At 43.2% G+C, this 19859-nt stretch overlaps 1 protein-coding gene across 1 annotated transcript in view; it reads right to left on the reverse strand.

Moving 5' to 3' along the window:
• Positions 1–19859, reverse strand: part of SH3PXD2B (SH3 and PX domains 2B) — a 155360-nt gene that overhangs the window by 96462 nt on the left and 39039 nt on the right. The window contains exon 2 of the mRNA XM_056851186.1: positions 19236–19316. Coding sequence (XP_056707164.1) covers positions 19236–19316 — 81 coding nt within the window. The remainder of the gene's footprint in view (positions 1–19235; positions 19317–19859) is intronic.

Genomic DNA, 19859 nt, shown 5'->3' on the forward strand with positions numbered 1-19859 from the left:
TATTGGTACTCTAGGTATCGGTTTGGCACCTCTCGGAGCTTCAAAGAAACTGGTTGTTTTTGCATTTCAAAGCCTACGTGTAATCAACTCTTTTGTGTGTTCTCTATATACTGAGTGGATATCCTTTGCCCTGGTATTCTAGTGTTTTGATTGTTAGGATGCTGATCTCGTGGACTTTCTCTTAAATAAAACTTTAAACTCTCTGCCACGTCTGGAGTGAAGTTTTATGTTACTGGAATGCAACGGGGTACTGAAGCCTGACAGGTATGCTTATCCTCCTTTTTGCTTCTTGAAGTTTGGCAGTGGTTTTCTTCCTGGCATTTGTGCCTTGGGAAAGAAAAGGTAACGGCAAATGTAGGGGGGAGGGCAAGACTCTGTCAGCACTACACAGGGGTTCTCTCCAGAAATTCTCAAATAGCTGGATGGGGAAGCCTTTGCGATAGGTAAAAAATCGTGGCTCTCTTTTACAATTCTAAATTGAGGGGGTGCACTCCTCTTATTTTACATTCTGTTGGTGGCATTTAACATACACGTATACACAATGTCATTTCCAACTTATGGCGACCCTATGAATTAATAAACTCCAAAACATCCTATCATTAAAGCCTTGCTCAAGTCTTGCAAACTGAGGGCCGTGGCTTCCTTTATTGAGTCAATCCATCTCATTTTAGGACTTCCTCTTTCCCTGCTACCTTCAACTTTTCCCAGCATTATTTGTTCCAGTGACTATTGTCTTCTCATGTGACCAAGTATGACAGTCTTAGTTTGGTCATTTTAGCTTCTAGGGAGAGTTCAGGCTTGATTTGATCTAGAACCAGTTTATTTGTCTTTTGGGGGCGTCCACAAGATCCATAAAGCTCTCCTCCAAGATCACATTTAAAATGAATCAACTTTCTTCCTGTCAGCTTTCTTCATTTTCCAACTTTCACACCCATACATAGTAATGGGAACTACTATGGAATGAATTAACCTGATCTTGGTCGACAGTGACATATGCTTACAGTTAAGAATCTTTTCTCGCTCCTACATGGCTGCCCTTCCCAGTTTCAATCACCTTCTGATTTCTTGGTTGCAGTCTCCCTTTTGGTTGATGATGGAGCCAATGAATAGAAATTCTTGAACAATTTCAGTTTCTTCATTAACAACCTTGAAGTTGTATAATTCCTCAGTAGTCATTACTTTTGTCTTCTTGATGTTCAGCTGTAATCCTGCCTTGGCGCTTTCTGCTTTAACCTTCATCAGGAGTCATTTCAAGACATTTCACTGTTTTCTGCCAGTAATGTGGTATCATCTGCATATCTCAAATAGTTAATGTTTCTCCTGCCAATTTTCACTCCACCCTCATCTAAATCGAATCCAGCTTTCTTTATATGTTCTGGATAAAGACTGAACAGACAGCGAGATAAAATACATCCTTGTCGAACACCTTTGCCAAACAGAAACCGTTCTGTTTCTCCATATTCTGTCCTAATAGTAGCCTCTTGTCTAGAGTACAGGTTGCGCAACAAAACAATCAGATGCTGTGGCATGCCCATTTCTTTTAAAACCAGCCCAAGCTTTTCATGATCCACATGGTCAAAAGCTTTGCTGTAATCTATAAAACACACAGGAGCCCCATGGCGCAGAGTGGTAAGCTGCAGTAATGCAGTCTAAACTCTGCTCATGACCTGAGTTCGATCCCAACAGAAGCTGGTTTCAGGTACCCGGCTCAAGGTTGACTCAGCCTTCCATCCTTCCGAGGTCGGTAAAATGAGTACCCAGCTCGCTGGGGGTAAAGGGAAGATGACTGGGGAAGGTACTGGCAAACCACCCCGTAAAAAAAAACAAAGTCTGCCGGGTAAATGTCGGGATGTGACTTCACCCCATGAGTCAGGAATGACCTGGTGCTGTTTTTGTTATAAGATTTTCAGTATAACTTTACTTGCATGACAAACTAATGAGATACTTCAATCATTGCTGCAGTCTTTGATGTCTCCTTTTTTGGGAATTCAAATGTAAATTGATTGCTTCCACTCTGTAGGCCATTATTTTGTTTTCCATATTTGTTGGTATATTCTTGTTAAGATTTTGATGTACTCAGTTTTGGTGGCTTGGAATAGCTCTATCGATATTCCATCTACTCCTGGTGATTTATTTCTCCCAATTACTCTCAGTCCAGCTTTCATTTCACTTTCTAAATCTGTAGGTTCTTCTTCAAAAGATTCTGTTTAGTTTCCTGGAAAAGGATTCACACTTAGCACTAATAAATGACCGGCAATCAGGCCTCCAATTAATTTACAAGAATGTCTGGCCCTTGCCAGACAAGGGAAGGAGTACATTCCCTTGTCCTGTAAGCACTAGCTTTACTTCCCAATGGCAATAGCCTAACAACCTTGAAAAAAGCCTCCTCGCTTCTTCAGCAAATGAAGACTTTTGGTCTTATGACCAACACTAGCTTCTGTTTTGTGACACTGGAGACAGATAAACAACATTAAGACAATTTCTTTACTAGAACCATCAACAAAGCCTGACTGCTGCAATTATACATTGGTTCACAAAACCAGAGATCAACATTCAGCATATCAATAGATGGCAATCGGAGGAATTTCCTAGGCTTGCCACAAAAGGCTATCAGAAACAGTTCAAATCAGGCAACCTGTTGTATTAGAACCTGAAATCTTGGGAAACAGTAGGAAGACCACAGACCTAAATGGAGGTCAAAGTTGCCAGCAGATTTTTAAAAAATCATCGCCACAACTTCTTGTGAAATCAGTACAGCAAGATATTATAATGGGAAAGGGTAAAGGTGGAACTCAATGAAATACGTAAGAAGCTCCCTTTGTAAAACCAACATCTGCAATATTAACCAACTAATTCTGAATGCATCTTTCTGTTTCCAAAGGTTATTATATCACTGACATTAAGAATTTATAAAGATTTCCAATTATTTGCACACAGAGAGATCTTAACAGCCAACCTCAGCGAGGGTTTACGAAGAAAGTCCTTGACTGCAAAAAGCCACACAGAGACCACAAGGAATCACATGCAGATGCAGAGAAGGCAACTGTGGGGGGTACTGTAGGATTCAGGGCCCAAATCAAATAACAAAATATTTAAGTCTGGATCTCCAAATATAACCTTCCCTCCACATGTCACATTCTCCCTGTCTCCTCTTGAAAATTCTATGGGGTCGCCATACGGCTGCAACTTGACAACAGCTTCCACCATCATACATGAATTCAAACCACACAGCTGGAACCCACAGTGTCTTTGGGGGACCAGAAGCCTATTTTATTGCCGTTCCTTTTTGTTCCAGCATCTGAAGCTCTCGCAGGCTTCTTTTATTTCTGAACCAACAAGCATACTTTAATTTTGTCTGAATCCAAAGAATGAGAAGCAGTGGGCAAAAAAAGTCACAAAGGCCATTTATGCTTGGTAATTAGCAGCGTGTTCCAGGCTGAATTGCCCTGCATATTTTTTTGAGTTTTGCACGCCGAACTGTCATTCAAGAAGTGACTGCGAAGCTGGTGCTTACCTGCTTTGCATTTCTTAAGAGCCCCTTTAACGAGACCTTTTGTGTTTGGTCCGCCCCCACTGTGAAGAATCTCCTCAAAGAACCATGCGAAAGCACAGCCGGGAGTTAGGAATTTCTCCTTTTGAGTTGGGACCGTGAATAGCATTTTAAAGGTTGCATTTTAAAGAAGAGCTTTGAGCGAGCATCAAAACTGACCCTGCATAAATGGCCAAAGACAAACCAAAACTTATCTTACATTGTACTACATAGCAGGAGTATCAGAAATGGGCATGGCCTCTTCTAAAATGCACACAACTTCTCTGCCTCACATTCCTTGAACAATCTATATTTACAGTTTTTATGCTTGGTTTCACAATATGTCAGGGAAGGAGACTTGGAAACAGGAGTTCTCTTTTCTATAAGTTACTGATCTAGGCTGCACTTGACCTCTGATCAGCACACTACACTCTTCCAGACACAACAAAGCACAAGGCTGCGGGAAGGAGTACAGAGAGCTGCCTTCAAGACCGAAAGCAGGCCAGTTACAAGGTATTAAAAGCACTACACATAGAATAATCAATATAGCATATATAATTCATTACAGCATCCCCCACGGGAAATTACTCTCCCCTAGAAGAGACATTTGGTGACAGAACAGCAACAAAATGAAGTGGAATAGTAGATGCTTCCGGTCTCATCCACTTCCTTTCCACAATATTGCTAAATCAAGGAGTCTTTTTTTTACTAGGCTCAACACCACAGCCACCAGTACCTAAACTGGTGATGCCTGATTCTTTGAACGGTCTCCCTGTACAACTAGGGCCTAACACAAAACAAAACAGATTTCCAGAGCAACTTACAGTAGCTTTACAAAATGACCATCATAGGAATGCAAGCTGCTTACGGTTCTGAAAACCATCCTTCTTAAATCATCATCATCATCATTCCTTTATTGGCATAAAAACACAATACAGAAGGATACAAAAGGAATGATCCATCCTTCTTATAAAGTACTTAAACCTTAAACCATTTAAACTAAAATGTTGCTTTCACCAGGAAACTCTGGCCTAGTTCTAACTCTCTCATACACCACATATGCCATTTGATTACTCGATGCTTGGTAAGTCATAGCTGAATGTGCAAACAGAGTCCATTTAAAGCAGGGGTGGGGAACATCAGGCCTGGGGGCCTTTTAAGGCCCGCGAAAGCATTTGGTCTGGCCCTTTGTGGGTCCTGGCAGATCTCTAGCTCAGACTGGCAATCTGCCCTCTCCCACGGACAGGAATAGCCTCTATTCAAGGCAGATGTGAGTTTGTTTTGCCCAGAAAAGGAACCTTCCCCCCCCCTTGCAGAAAAGAGTCATTAGCTATGGAGCTGCTAGGACCGCCCAAGAAATTGTGTTAACCCTTTCCCACCCCAGCCATGGAGAAACGTATTCCCTCTGTACTACAAGAGGGCTGGGGGTGGAAGTGGTGACAATGGAGGGGTTAAAGGGGGCAGGGCCAGAATGCACGGGGGGGGGGGGGAGAGGCAGTTCTTAGCCAGTGTGTCCTCATTTCATTCCTGCAGGCAGAGGTAGCAGGAGCCGGCTGTAGGATCCAGCCCTGACCATGCAGAACAGGAGCAACTCCGGCGTGTGGCTGGATGGCTACACCCAGCTGGTGCAGCAGACCATCCTGTGCCATCAGATGGGCGAGTGCGCCACCGGTTGGATGCCTGCCTGCTTGCCCATGTGCAGGGTGGGCAGTGTCATCTGGGGCAGCTGTCTGCTCGGGGCTTGGTCGGCTAATTTTTAAATTGATAATTTTGTATGGCCCGCGAATGATGTTATAAATATCCAAATGGCCCTTGGCGGAAAAAAGGTTCCCCACCCCTGATTTAAAATACTGTAGGAAACTAGCATTTGCCCTGTGATGGCTCCTTCATACATGCCAGTGAGAATTCAAACCTGCAATTTTCAAGTCAAGTACAAGGAATAAGGAGGAATGAGTGCCCCCCCGCCCAGGGAAGAGACTGTTTTCATCAAGGGCATCATCTGCCGCTACCTGCACTGCCTTGTGAATTGGCCAGTTGATGGCAAGTGACATTTGCAAAATTTGATGCTTTCCCAGTATGCATTCTTTGGAAATTGCAAGCCACTTTTGGTCCAAATTGTGTGGAGAAAAGCAGGTTAAAAATGTCCTAAATGAATAAAGGACAGGCATGTGTGAATCAGGAGGGAAGGCAGCCCGATCTCGTCAGATCTCGGAAGCTAAGCAGGGTCAGCCCTGGTTAGTATTTGGATGGGAGACCACCAAGGAATACCAGGGTTGCTGTGCAGAGGAAGGCACTGGCAAACCACCTCTGTTAGTCTCTTGCCATGAAAACCCCAAAAGGGGTCGCCATAAGTCGGCTGTGACTTGATGGCACATTATACACACACATGTGCAAATCACCCTTTTGTCCTTGAACATCCCACCATTCATTCTCTGTCCACTCTCCGCAGCTTCCAGTAGCTGAAATGTTTCCTAAGAGTTCCTCCTATACACCATTCAGTTTACTCTCTCCCCTGAAAATCTAAACTTGAGCTCTTGGGGGGCTGGGGGGGGGTCAATTCTCATGGCTTTCCCCCCATTCGCTGGCTGTGCATCTAACAGCAGTATTCCCTGTAAATGAGCATTCAACAGCACAGTGTGGCAGTTTGAATCAGCCAGGATCACCTCACAGATATTTGCTTGTACTTAGCAGCATGTAGCAACGTCACTAAAAATACTTTCCTACCGAAAGGAGAACATAATGATGCTCCTTATTTTAGATCACAACCAGGGTGCAATTATTTTTCTACGTTCCTCCTGGCAATTCCATCCTTGGATAAAATAAACTTCACTACTTGTGTGGCAACAGCAGAGAGTGTGTGGTAAAGCGCCTCCAACAGCACCATCCTTATTATAAGAATTCCTATCGTGTAAGAGCAAAAGGTGCCCTGTCACCCAACATAAAAGCCAAATAGGTTGGTCTTTCCTTCTCCCATTGACAAACGGATCTTCTGCTAAGGCCAAAAGCACCTTAGGAAATACTGAAATAGTTTGCAATGTAGTGGCAGGGTGGTGTGTAGGAATAAAGAGGGAGAACTTCGTATGTGTAAAATCTCCCCCTGTATTGCTCGAAAAGCACGATTTGCATGAAAGTCGTTGTAACCCTTCATTCAGGGAACCAGATCAAAAAAAAGAGAACAGGATATTCTGCTTTAACAGTGAACCATTTCAAACCACTGGAATCATGTCTTTAACCACCACCGCAGGGAGGAGGAAAAATCTCCCGGATTAATTTTGAGAATGAGGACCTGTTCTTCTTTATCATGCCTCCTATTTTAATTGTTTTCACTCTACGATAGCACAACCAGAATGGAATGACAACTAATTTAAGAATAACCCAGAGGAGAAACCAGTAACCTGAAACATGTAACCTTTATTTCAAAGCGTGCAAGAAGCCACAGGATTTCAAATTCATCCTGCAAAGGAAACAAACAAACAAACAAAAACCCTTTGTATTTCTGTTTCACTTTTTTCATTATATGGGCCCAAATGAGTACGCATGTATGAGCAGGGACAGCAGGCAGAATCCCACTCTCCCCTGATCATTAAATAAATAAAAGTGCATCCAGCATATATAATGAGTTAACAACGCTAGCATGCTGCTCTAAGCTACACAGAATTTGGCTTCGGCTGACAGAAGATTAGAGCGTCACCGCAGCTGCAGAGATGGGAAGGGCAGCTTGCTGGAGCCAGTTTGATGGAAACTAATCATATTTTCTTTTCTATGTTTATTTAGCTCCCCCCTTGCTCCCCCCCCATATTACCAGCTCACTGGAATGCATGAATCAGAAGCAGTGCGTGTGTGTGTACACACACACACACACATATATACCCTGTCCCCATCTTTCCTAAAGGTTCTCCAGTCCAAGGCCATCATCTGACAGCCCGAAGCAAAAAGGAAGACGTGACAGATTGAGAAAGCCTTGTCATAAGGCAGAACAGGCTCCAAAGGAGGCATCTGAGTTGGCTACAGCATGCACTGGATCTCACAGGGCCATGTACCCAACCCATGAGGAAGGTGCAAAAGGAAATCTGCCAGACTTATATGCAGATGCCACCCCACCCCTGTGGAAAGACAGAAAATTGGATGCTGGTTTCAATTTTAAATTATGTGCTCCCTGATGTCACATGGGATGCTAAATCTTTTCTTGCTATGCAAATGGTGTACAAGAGTGGTTTTATGGTCTGGGAAAAACTTGGCCCATAACTACTTGTTTTTCAGAGAATATGTGAAGTTATGCCTCCAGTTTTCTACTCTATCTCAGGGCTGCAGATGCATACAGAACTGATGACTTTCCCCACCTCGATGTTCCTCAGCTGTTTATTCTATTTTACAGCATTCTATCAACAGTCATTAACTCCTATATTTCATTCAGATGCTGTTTTACCCACTTTCTCTTAAATCTATAAGCGCATCCCCCCACAACCCAAGTCCAACTGAATTCCCCTGCTGCTAGGGATGCCAGGTCACTCCTTGCCACTGGTGGGAACATGGCGAGGACGTGGCTGCCAGCCGCATTGGGGGCGCGCTGCAAGCCGCTGACGTCACTTCTGGATTTACCCAGAGGGAACACGGACACTCTAGCAATTGCCTCCAGAACTGTATGATTGCTAGAGCATCAGCACTGCGTGGGTCACATGCTCGCCGAATGCGGGCCTCCCCCTCTTCTGCCCACCGACCAGGTGAGAGTCGGCAGGCAGCCCGGTGGATTGGCAGGCTTTTGCCCACCCCCACCAGGCAGTTGGCAAACCTACCTGCTGCACAAGGGACAGGTAGGGTTGCCAACTCCAGGTTGGAAATTACCTGGAGATTTTTTGGGGGGGGTGGAGTCTGAGGAGGGCAGGGTTTGGGGAGATGAGGGACTTCAATGGGGTATAATGCCATAGAGTCCACCTTCTAAAGTGGCCATTTTCTCCTGGTAAACTGATCTCTGTTGCCTGGAGATCAGTTGTAATAGCAGGATATCTCCAGATACCACCTGGAGGTTGGCAACCCGAGGGGCAGGAGTGGCAGCTATCTGGGAATGGAAGGAAAAGTGTTGTTCCTTCTCCTTGCACTTCAGTCAACTATAGACTAACTTTGCAGTGACAAGCAATCAACACGAAAGGCAGATAGATTAACAGGGCAACCCGAAGTAGAGTTACACTATTCTAGACCCAGTGAGTTCTAGTGTAATTTTGCCCAATGACTTCAAGTGTGCTTTTTTCTCAATTTCCTATAAGGAAAAAAATGTTACCATGTAATTTTTTTAAGCCATCTTTATTCACGGGCCAACTGAGAAAAAGTGCAGGAGATGACTGGTTATTTCCATATCGCAAAGGTCTTAGGGTTCAGTAAACTGCCAATATCCACATACAAATCCATGCAATTGGCAATAAATGGACCTGCAAATAACCCATAACCAAATGTGAGGCTCTTGCCACATGCAAATACAACTATACAGTATAAGACAGATTGGTTTTGTGGAGCCAGATTTATACAGGAGAGATCTGGGTTCATTTCTTCTTCCACCATGGGCTCAACGTTTGGACAACGTGCAGTTGCAGTACTCCACACATGCACAATGTATAGGCTTCTAGGCAACACAGAGTCTCATCTCTCAAATAATGTCACGATGGTTTTGAAACAGTAAACCTAAAAAAAGCACTACCTTTAAAGCCCAAAACTGTGGTGGTGGTGGTGGTGGTGGTGGTGATGGAGGAGGAGGAGGAGGAGAAGAAGGAGAAGAAGAGGAAGAAGAAGAGGAAGAAGAAGGAGAAGAAGAAGAGTTGGCTTTTATATGCCGACTTTTTCTACCACTTAAGGAAGAATCAAACCGGCTTACAATCAGCTTCCCTTCCCCTCCCCACAACAGACACCCTGAGAGGTAGGTGGGGCTGAGAGAGCTCTAAGAGAACTGAGACTAGCCCAAGGTCACCCAGCTGGCTTCATGTGGAGGAGTGGGGAAACAAATCCAGTTCACCTGATTAGCCTCTACCACTCATGTGGAGGAGTGGGGAATCAAACCCGGTTCTCCAGATCAGAGTCCACCGCTACAAACCACCGCTCTTAACCACTACACCTATGGGACCGCCTCTCCCTATATACCCCCCCAAGAACGCTTCACTCTTCTTCATGCGGTCTGTTGGTGGTCCCTGGCCAAGAAGTGGTTCAACAAGGGCAAGAGCTTTTTTGATAGTGGCCCCTGCCCGGTGGAACTCTCTGCCAGATGACATCTGGGCCCTGCAGAATCTTTCTAGATTTCATAGAGCCTGTAAGACAGAGTTGTTCCGCCAGGCGTTCTGTTGAGGACGCATGGCAGAACAAGACGGCCAAGGCCAGTTTTTTTACCACCTATCAGCACTGCTGCCTGTTTTTGAGAGCAGCTGAGATACTGGTTGTCGGGTGCCAAATTATCATGTTTTATTCTGATGTCTGAGCTAGGATACTATCTTATGGATTGTATTTTAAGATTTTGTATGTTTGATCAACAGATAGATTGTTTATTGTATGTTGTGAGCCACCATGAGCCCTATAACCCAGAGGAGGGGCAGGGTATGTCTAAAGTAAATTTGAAAAATTAAGTGTAGGGAAATTAGAAGTTCTTTGTAAACTAATGGTGATGGGTTGATCCTGACTAGTGTTTCCACAGGCACAAGGACTTTCTACAGATTTCAGGTACTCTTTTTGTGTTTGTGTGCTGACAAGTTACAGCTGACTTATGACGACCCCATAGGGTTTTCAAGGCAAGAGACATTCGGAGGTGGTTTGCCATTGCCTGCCTCCTTAGTGTTCCTTAGTGGTCTCCCATCCAAATACTAACCAGGGCCGACCCTGCTTAGCTTCTGAGATCTGATGAGATCAGGCTAGCCTGGGGTTATGCAGGTCAGGACTCAGGTACTCTAGAACAGTGGTTCTCAACCTGGGGCCATATGGCCTCCTGGGGGCCCCCAGGATATTCCAAGGGGGCCACAGGTGAAAATTGTGTAAATGGGGGGCCACGGCACGAGACTAGGGGGCCACAGAAGGAAGGGAGAAGTGAAAAAAACAGAGACGTGACCGAGAAAAGAAAACAGAAAAGAACAAAGAAAACAGAGAAGTGAAGAAAACAGAAAACAGTGGTAGAGGCTTTGTTCTCCCTTGTACGTGAACATTGTTGTTTATTAGCATGTTGTATTCCCTTTTTGTGGGGTATTTTTTGTAAATTTCAGTTTCCCGATAAGAACTGCATGTGTGCATTTTGTCTGGCTGTTTATGCTTCTTTGTTCCTTGGCTATTCACAAACAAAACATTTAAATAGCTACCTTTCTACCGGTAGGATAGGGGGGCCACAGGAAGGAAACCAGGTCGGAAGGGGGCCACGGTCGGAAAAAAGGTTGAGAACCACTGCTCTAGAAGACCAATTTTCCCATTCCTGGTTTTGCAGCCCCTCAGCGGAGCACTGTCTCAAGGAGTGTTGTAAAATTATTAACACAAAATTGTAATTAAGTTGAACTTATATATGTGTATGTCATGCCACCACTACCTCCTTGTACCATGCATCACATTGCATGCAAGGGAGAAGAGAAGTATCTCTGATTCACCAGTAAACGTTTTGTCCTTTGAGTGAGCTGTGAAAACCTGAAACATCTAAATAATTTTAAAAGTCATGCTATTTTGCAAGCTGGCCAACTCTCAGCCTCATACTGTCCTGACACCTTAGGAGGAAAAAGGCTTTGTGGAGCACAATAGCTTAAGGTAAGCAACAGGTTCTTAACTAGACCATAAAGCCAGATTCTTTGGTAATGACCAAACTAAGATTTACCTCCACCCCACCCTTCCCAGCAATGAATAACCAGGTCTCTATTTACACAACGGTATCATCTTGGCATAGTCTGAGGGAGAAGCAAGAGGCAATTTCTTGTGGCCTCAGCCAATAGCGATTCGGCTGGATTTTCTCGGCTGCAGCTATTTTAATTAAGTGATTGTGGGGTGGTGAAACATTAGTTCAGACCTGAAGCTTATCCTGCAACTTGAGGCTGGGCAGATACACATTTATAACAGCAGTGTAGCTCTGAAGCGATGCAGTGTTTAAAAAGTTTGTTAACAAATATATTTAGTCGTGCCATATGCCAATTTTTAGGGGAATGGAGGGGAAGAAAGGAAACATTAGTTCAGCCCTCAGAGTTAAAAGCCTGCTTTAAAATTATCCTATCTTCTAGCACATGTGTTTCAATACGGCCTTCTTTCCAGAGTACACCCACACAGTGACGCTGAGCTTCCATCACATTACTCACAGGAACGGGGGAAAAAAACATATATAGATACCACCTTCTCTCGGATGCGTTTATGAATGCTGGAAGGGGCGTAATGCCTGGATAAAAAGATGGTGGAATGCTCCCTTTAAAATGAGCGGCCAAGAGCTAAAACTACACTTTCAGAAATACAAATGCAGGCCCTCCCAGTGTTTGGTGACTGTCATGCTGCAACACACAGTCCGTTGCACAAAAGACTCTCTGCCTACAGAACACCTTCGTTTGTTCTAGAATGCCAAATACAGGGAACATTTCAGGTGTGGGAACATCCAGATATACAGTCCCTTCCTCTCAAACTACATATGGAAATGGTACAGTTCCTCTAAATCTTAACACTTTGTCACTGCTGCTTTTAACAAAGGTCAAGGGCTCTTAGAGCCCATCCTCTATTGCTGCAGTTGGCTGCATGTTCACATCCATTTTGTATCAGCCGGCCCAAATGGCTTGGGAACTGTGGACCCCCTGGGGTTTAGATTTCTTGTTCCCAAAGATCAGACACTGAATTGCTCTCATTCTGCTCTCCAAATGTCAGCAAACTGAAGAACAGTAGTATGTTCTAAACGGGCATAAGTTCCCATGCAAGGTTACGCCAATGTGAATGCCTAAACATTGTGCCGCTGCGAAGAATCCTTGTCCAGCAATGGGCTGAGAACTGGATCTAGTAATGTTCTGTTTAGTTAATGGTGACAAGATAGATCATTTATGATCTTGGAATAAAATCAGCACCGTAAAGCCATTTACTTTTTAAAAATGTCTCGTAGGTGTTTTAATGCACATAGTGCTATGTCAGAAGACACCCTTCATAATTTACGAGAGGGAAAAAAGATGGATGTTCCAATCTTCAGTGATGCCCCCCATTTTTCTTTGGAGGGAAAAGCGCGTACTCCACCCCAAGGGAGACCACAAAGGCTACAAATCCCCATTTGAATCCTTTGCCGAGAACATCCATTAAAGTGACATACTTTGCATAGGCACTGGAGTACCTCCACACTTTGTTGCAAAGCCATGAATCCCAGAGGCCCCACCAGGCCAAATCTCCTGGACAGCCTGTAGGGGAGTCCCCTCTATCTTCCACTGCTTATAGCCCGGAAATTCCATTTTGTCATGTTCATGGCCATGCCCCATGCTCCTGATAGACCAATGACCCTTCACCAAACACTTTCACAACCTAAAGACATTTACTTTAATGGGTTTCTCTTATGAGCACATTGTCTGATGACGTATCAGTTTGGCACAGTTGTTAATAGTGGAATTTCTCAAATAATTTCCAAAAGAGTAAAAATCCAAGGGGATGCCATTCCCAGAAGTATATAAAAAGCAGCAGGTATTTAGTATGCCTGTCAAAGCCAATTCCAAACCTGGCTGGCCTTCTTTGGCACTAGAGCACTTGGGATAATGTGCTCTCTGCTAGCTGCCAATGCAGAAAAGCTAATAATGGCTTAAAAGCAAGCAGCCTTTTAACTTTATTGTAATACAGTTTTATGGAGGGAGAATTCTGGAGAAAGACTTTCAAGGTACTGCTGCTCCAAAGTAACTAAAGAAAGCATGTTTGGGACAGAGGGATTTTTTTCCTTGCAATGCAGAAATTTAACTGCTTTACCAAACTGTCACCTTTACCCTACTGGCTTCCAGACTGCCATTACTAGGGCTGATCCAGTTCACTGCTGCCTTTGAGGTGTTATGCAATCCTCTTAAACTTGGATTAAGATCAATCACAAAAGCAAAACTGTTGCCAGCAGTACCACAACTGACAAGCTAATCTCTCTACTACAAAGCAATGTTTTTTTAAATAAAAAACAGCTCCCAAACTAGTATTGCTGGCAAGCAAGGCAATGATCTTGCATTAGAATACAAATCTGTTCGTCAGGGGCCAAGATTACAGATTAAATTTTGCAAACAGACAGAAATTTTAAAAGGACTTAAATTTCTACCAAACAGAAACAGGAGAAATCCAAATTCCTTGTTTTCAATTAAACATTTCTTATTTTAATTTTTAATCTGAGCAGGGCTGTCAAAGATAGGACATTTTGGAGGACTTTCATTCATAGGGTCGCCATGAGTCGGAAGCGACTTGACGGCACTTAACACACACACATATTTTAATTTTTAAATTTTATTTATATCCCACCCTTTCCCAACCAGGTTGTGCTCAGGGTGGCTTCCAACAAAATACATACAATATAATGTATGAGTTAAAACATACAATATAAAATTATAAATTACTGAATTAGCTTAAAAGATGGCACTCTAAATTACAAATTGCCCAGCTATACTATGGTCAATACTTGCCAAGTTAGGATTTGTTCCCTTTCCCCCCCTCTCTGAGCCTCCATGAAGAGGGGCTTTTCCACTGAGCTGTGGTCCCCACTCTGCATGCCATGGCCTGCCAACCCCACTTTCTACAAACAGCAGGTACAGCAGGAAGGGAGCTCAATGACACCTATTCCAATATTTATCCAAATGGGGCCGTGGCTCAGTGGTAGAGCCTCTGCTTGGCATGCAGAAGGTCCCAGGTTCAATCCCCGGCATCTCCACTTAAAGGGACTAGGCATGTAGGTGATGTGAAAGATCTCTGCCTGAGACCCTGGAGAGCCGCTGCCAGTCTGAGTAGACAATACTGACTTTGATGGACCCACGGTCTGGTTCAGTATAAGGCAGCTTTGTGTGCACTGAAAGCTTTGGAAATGAAAATGTGCAGTACTGGTTCAGCAGATGTGGCAGATGACCTGTCAAAAGTGCCTGTGACACACAGTTCTGAATAGGAGCCATTGGATTTCTAATCCATTTTCAGCTGAAAATGAATACAGAGAAATGTTATACTCTAAAGCCTTTTCCCTTCTGGTTTTCTTTTCCAAAACCATGCATTCGTTTAACTTGCAAGTGCATGACAATAGGAACACTTTGGTCTCATAACACTAAGCAGCCATTTGGTGTTCGATTACCGATTCTCATGCCAGTTAAAGTTTCCAGGGTATCTGCCAAATGGGAATCACCAGCCAAAAAACCACTGGCACATTTCAGGCTGCCGCCACAACCCCTCAAATTTTGATGGCAAAAACACTTTGCTTCCAAAGTAGTGACACCTACAAACGTATTGCCTGGCACAGTAGGATATGAGATAACAGGGGAAAGGTTTGTTCTATGAAAACCGGTCTTCCATAAGAAAATAAATTTAGGAAAGAGAGTGGCAAGCCCAAAATTTACGATGACACATTAATCCATATTTTTGGCATGCTAAAACAATGCAGCTTATGGTATAAGGCAGCACATAATGGAGCAAATGGAAAAGGATGGAAGCTAAAGCAGCATGCAGTGTGGTGTAGACAAGGATCATGAAGGCACTATGCCAACAGCTGCTCCTACAGCAAGTTTCCAACATCAGTTGACACCAGTGCAGAGACAATATTGTTCAAATCTAGTACAGTGTCTCCTAGAATCAGGCTACAAGGCCGGCAACCTAACACTGACATCTGAACATTCCTCGGGTTTGGTTTCCCATCTGTCCTTCACTCACTGGCAAGGCATGATGGCAGGGAGAGAACAAGTCATTATTACATCAATTTATACAAACTGGTGGGCCAGTTTATATTAATCCACACCCAGTTTACCTGTATAATAAACACGTACAAATTCAGAATAAACATTTTAAAGAAATCACAATAAGAAACTGGGATTGATTAACGCTGCCTTTCAAATGACTTTTGGACTGCCTCAAATCCTACAACCTTTCCACCAATGTTCTACAAAGCACTCTGACTTGACAGTGCAATTCTAAAGAGAGTTACTCCAGTCTAAGCCCACTGAAATGAATGGGCTTAAACTGGAGTAACTCTCCTTTGGATTGCACTGTGATGGATTAAGCTTTTGCTGCGGAGCAGTGTGCTCTAAAGTACGGCACCGATCTGGCCTCCCTAATGGAGTCCCAGTAATAATGCAAACATATATAAGGAACTGAGAACTGACCAGCTCTGTATGCAATATCTTTAGCCCACTCCAGATAATATGTACTAGTTTTTATTTAAAATATAATCTTTTTAAAAGAAGGGAAATAAGAAGTCCGGAACTGAACACAATGAGCTCTGTCCTTCTGTGATGAAATGAATTGAGCTATTACCCACCATTTTTATAACTGTGTAAGGTAAATTAGACAAAGAAAGAAGGAAAAGGTAAAATTATCTGAAGACAATATTATTTCTTCTACAACACTCTATGTCCTCTTTCACTCTTTATATTTATCCATACCATTTATGCCCTGATGTGGATGGCCCAGGCTAGCACAATCTCATTAGATTTCGGAAGCTAAGCAGGGTCGGCTCTAATTAGTTTTTGGATGGGAGACCACCAAGAAAGTCCAGAATCGCTACGTAGAGGCAGGCAATGGCAAACCACCTCTGAAAGTGTCTTGCTTTGAAAACACTATGGGGTCATCAAAAATTGGCTGCAACTTGATAGCACTTTCCACCACCATTTATGTATGCTTGAGACTATTCAAAACTCTATGTATACTATCATCAGCTGTGCTTAAACTTTTCGGGCCATTAATATAATTATTCTATATTTAACAACTTATATTCTTCTTTTCTTTGTGGTCTAGGTAACTCATAAAAACCAAAAAAAAAGAGGAAGAAAAAACTTCAACCCAGAAAAACCATATAACCAAGAGGTTGAAAAAAAGCCTAATAACAAGATGAATTCTAATGGGTTACAATACGTTAATTAACAAAGCTTTAATGCAATACAAATAATAAAAAATTCCATTTAAACCAAATGCGTTTCACCCACACGGCCTTCTTCACTGGTACAAATTATTAAAATAATTTTAAGGTCTAAGCTTTAACACACACACACACACACACACAAGAAGTAGGGCCAGTTCATTAATTGGATAAGGCACGCTACAATCTTGGAATAAATCAGGACAAAAAAGATCATTTTTCAGATTGTTGCTGTTCCTGGTCCAAATCTCTCTGTGAGCAAAGTTAGAATGAATCATAGCTCTATGGTGTGAATATCAAGATTCAGGATGTATTTTGCTTCACTCAGCAGAGAAGGGGAAAAAATCCTAAAATGCTGTTTGGTCTGTGTAGCAAGTATGCTGCTAGTTACCAAGTCGCCTTAATCGCTCTCAAATATAGAACCGTCAATTTACAAGCAAATATTAGATAATCAAAACTCGACTGAAACTCTTCCTAACTGTCCTGTTTGGTTCAGTCAGTGCTGATACCTATACTTTGCATGCATGCTTGCTAAATTTCCCCATCCATAAATGCAACTCCGGGAAGTATTGTTCCACAAAGGGTGCATTCTTCCCTCAAAGTTACGTCACAGAAACCAGCTGCTGGGAAACTATTTGCAAAGGGGTTGGCTCCTAGTTGCAAAGGGGTTGGCTACAAGTTATCTTTGAGATCTAGACATAGCAGGCTTTGCAAATCCAGGCTAGACAGCAGCAGCAGTCTCTTAAAATGGTCCGTCTTCTCAGCAACTCAGAAGCCTAAACTGTCATTCCCCTGCAGAAGGACAGAGCAACCAACACAGCTGGTTTTCCCTTTGCAAGCTAATGACACTGAATAAGGTCTATGTCAGCCAGGGTCAGAAAACAGAAGCTAACCTCATTAGAAACCACCAGGGGCTGTCAGTTTTCAAGAAAGGTATCAGGGGATCTTAGTCAGAAGGGAGGTATCAGGGGATCTCAGTCAGAAGCCTCTTCCAATAGTGGCTTACTTCCAAAAGTGGCTTACTTTCCTCTGGAAAATTCACTCTCCCTTATGTACAGAACTAGACAGCTAAAGCAGCAAAGAAGAAACTGTCATTGCCAATCTCTACTTCATCCTGGCATCCTTTCCCCACAAGGCTCTACTTTGAACAGTTTTCAAGCATTCCCCTCTTTCACTCCAAATCAGACCAGCTGCTGTGGTTTTGTTAATCATAAAGGGCACCCATCCTGTCCTCTCCAAAATCACGATTTTTCAGATAATCATATTAAAAAACCCCTCAGAATTACAAACAGGTATCACGTGAGTACTACAGAAAAGACAAAACAAATTTCTGGAACATCATAATGCATCTTTTTATAGCTTTCTGTAAGTGCACAACGTATTATGAAGCCCTCCCCACATCTTCTCTGTGGCAATTCCACTTTTGGCACAAAGACATCAGTTGTGCCTTTGCAGTAGTAGTAGGAGTTCTTATCACTAACTACATGTACTCAAGCAATAGAGCAATTCAGGTGAGTACTGGATTCGTATGATACTGCAGGGAAACCAAACTGTCCTCCTCCATAACGAAATGCTCATGATTTCGAAGCCAAATTCACATGGTAAGCAAAAAAAACTGACAAGCAAATATGGTAAAGTTTCACTTGTTTCCGTAACTCTTCCAATTTAATTTTTGCATCTCTATCCTAAACCGGCTCCTAAAACTGTTCACAGTATTGAACTCAACCATTAAGAACACAGACTAAAATCTGCAATAAGGACACCTATTAAAATCATAAATTTGCAAGACATGAAGAGGCCACAAGAGGGATAAAAGTACAATCCAGCTTCAGTAAAATGTTGCTGTTAACATTTGTAGCAAATCTTTGTTTAGAACATAAAAGCATTTTTAAAAGGAATCTTTGGCTTAACCTTAGTGCCCAGTATCCCTCATGTGTCCAAAAAACATTCCACACTACCCTCTATAACAGGGGTGTCAAACATATGGCCCGCAGGCCGGATCCGGCCCCTTGAGAGCTTTTATCCAACCTGCGAGCCAGCTGAGGCAGCCGCCACCACCCCAGTCCTGATCTGGACTGGCGAGCCTGCTGCAGGCTCGTCAGCCAAGGCAGCTACCCCTCACTCTCGATCTGGGCTGGGGAGCCTACAGCATGCTTGCCAGCCACCCTCCAGTCCTGATATGGGCTGGTGAGCTAGCTGCGGGCTCACCAGCCAAGGCAGAAACCCACCCACCCCTGCTCCGAGCTGGCGAGGCATGGCCCAGCCTGGCCAAGTGACATTTATGTCATATCCGGCCCTCATGACAAATGAGTTCAACACCCCTGCTCTATAACATCCAGCTCCAATGTGACTGGAAGCAGAAATTACGCTTCCTATATTATACATTATAACTCCATTGTATCTTAGAAAGGGAAGTATGGGACAATGCAGCATTGAGGCAGCTCCTGTAAGCATGTAGGGCCCAGGAAAACAAGCATGTTAGGTCATTGTGCAGCTCTGATAATTAAAGCTTCTAGCTTAGTGACCTGAAGCTGTAACACATGTGGCGCTTGTTCACAAGCAAAGCACCGATGCCTGACAAAATTCAGGCAATACATACTCAACATTTAGGCAAAATAATAAACTATAGCACTCCCAGCAGAAATCACAAATTCCAATAGGAACATAGCAACATCCTACCTGCAGGTCAAAGAACTTGCTGTACCGGCGGTAAATGACCTCTGTAGAGCCATTGGACCAAATGACTTTGATAATATAAACCTGCAGAGAAGAAGGAAAATTTAGAAACCTCAGATCACATTAAATGGCACCATTATGATAGCTCTAAGGTCCAAGTAGTAAATGAAGTTATATTTCAAATGCATCAAGTTGGATCCTACTACTCTGCTCAGGTGAGTGGAGTGTCAGGAATGCAATCTGTTATGTTTCATATACCAAGTATACCAGCCAAAAAACATTCCACCAATAGTAAATCACTTCAAAGAAACAGCTGTGGTAACCATGAATATGTGAAAACAAGGGTGCTTCCTCTATACCACTAAATCCACAAGGCTAGTTGAACTGGCCCCAAGGAAACATAATATAGAAGCTAAAAATGTACACAAGCCAATAGTTCTGAAACGTGTACCTGTACTGCTCAAAGAATATTTCTGGGTAAATAATCACAGGTGTACACAACTGTCTGATTCCTGGCATATACTTTTTCCTATATCTGGTCTCAGAAAATGAGTACTTGTGCTTTCTTCACCAGCATCTAGGGAAACCATATAGAAAGGTTTCACCATCTCATGGCGGTCCCACAGA

The sequence above is a fragment of the Euleptes europaea genome, chromosome 1, assembly GCF_029931775.1.
Source record: "Euleptes europaea isolate rEulEur1 chromosome 1, rEulEur1.hap1, whole genome shotgun sequence".
NCBI classification, from domain to species: Eukaryota; Metazoa; Chordata; class Lepidosauria; order Squamata; family Sphaerodactylidae; genus Euleptes; species Euleptes europaea.